Source organism: Myotis davidii, unplaced genomic scaffold (assembly GCF_000327345.1).
Source record: "Myotis davidii unplaced genomic scaffold, ASM32734v1 scaffold162, whole genome shotgun sequence".
Taxonomy (NCBI): Eukaryota; Metazoa; Chordata; class Mammalia; order Chiroptera; family Vespertilionidae; genus Myotis; species Myotis davidii.
The window spans coordinates 4,464,692-4,466,150 of record NW_006300036.1 but is presented as its reverse complement, the minus strand read 5'-3'; the positions used below and the strand labels follow the sequence as shown (position 1 = coordinate 4,466,150).

At 46.5% G+C, this 1,459-nt stretch overlaps 1 protein-coding gene across 1 annotated transcript in view; it reads left to right on the top strand.

The window, feature by feature from the left end:
- The first annotated feature begins 608 nt into the window (after window positions 1-608).
- Window positions 609-1,459, top strand: part of LPAR3 (lysophosphatidic acid receptor 3) — a 57,487-nt gene continuing 56,636 nt past the window's right edge. The window contains exon 1 of the mRNA XM_006776250.2: window positions 609-1,392. Within this exon, the coding sequence (XP_006776313.1) occupies window positions 651-1,392 (742 nt within the window). The 5' untranslated portion in view covers window positions 609-650. The remainder of the gene's footprint in view (window positions 1,393-1,459) is intronic.

Here is a 1,459-nt window from a genome sequence, read left to right as displayed (position 1 = left end):
TTGTCAAGTGAGTGTTGTCATTGTACTTGAAACCAAGAGATGGCAAAAGCAAGATCAGGAGTGGAATCTGAGTGGTGGAAAATTGAACTCTTGGGGAAGCCACTTGGTCATGTGAAAAGTAACTCAACACCCGTTATCTTGGCAAGAATGTGCCTGCCATTGCCAACCTGCCTTTGATTAATGAACAGAACCCATAAATAAGAAATGAGCTGGAAACTGCCAGGAGAAAGCATTAATATGCTGTACTGCAATCATTGCCAGGACAGAGTGGATATTGCAGGGCTCAGAATATTTGACTTACTGCTGCCTCCATGATCATTTATTCATTGATTTATTCAGCCAGCATTCAGCAAAGACCTGTCTTGAGGCAGCCAGGGAATATAAGTTCTGGGGTTATAATGGTGACATTTCCACTCCTTCACTGAGCTTGCACCTCACCTGGGAAACAGACAACAATTACCCATATGAAATTAACGCTGTGATAGGAGGTCAGGGTTAGGGTCTGGAGCAAGGGACATTTACTGAGATTGGAAGGATTGAGAGGAGCTGGCCAGACAAGGGGCAAGGAGTGGTTTATTGATTGATTTTGCAAAGAGTGATATTTGTTTCTTCTTTAAATTTCTTTCTAGGATGTTCAGTTCTTCTCCACAATGAATGAGTGTCACTATGATAAGCAGATGGACTTTTTTTATAACAGAAGCCACACTGACAGTGACACCGCTGATGACTGGACAGGAACGAAGCTGGTGATAGTTCTATGCGTTGGAACATTTTTCTGCCTGTTTATTTTCTTTTCTAATTCTCTGGTCATCGCAGCGGTGATTAAAAACAGAAAGTTTCATTTCCCCTTCTACTACCTGTTGGCTAACCTAGCTGCTGCAGATTTCTTTGCTGGAATTGCCTATGTATTCCTGATGTTCAACACTGGCCCCGTTTCAAGAACTTTGACCGTCAACCGCTGGCTTCTCCGCCAGGGGCTTCTGGACACGAGCTTGACTGCCTCCCTGACCAATTTGCTGGTGATTGCCTTGGAGAGGCACATGTCAATCATGAGGATGCGGGTCCACAGCAACCTGACCAAAAAGCGGGTGACGTTGCTCATTTTGCTTGTCTGGGCCATTGCCATCTTTATGGGGGCGGTCCCCACACTGGGCTGGAATTGCCTCTGTGACATCTCTACCTGCTCTTCCCTGGCCCCCATTTACAGCAGGAGTTACCTCATCTTCTGGACTGTGTCCAACCTCCTGGCTTTCTTCATCATGGTCGTGGTGTACCTGCGGATCTACATGTACGTCAAGAGGAAAACCAACGTCTTGTCCCCACACACCAGCGGCTCCATCAGCCGCCGGAGGACCCCCATGAAGCTAATGAAGACAGTGATGACTGTCTTAGGTAAGAGGAGCCCAGGGAGTCGTTCTTCCCCTTCATTCAGCACATATGTATTGAGCATCTACTGTGT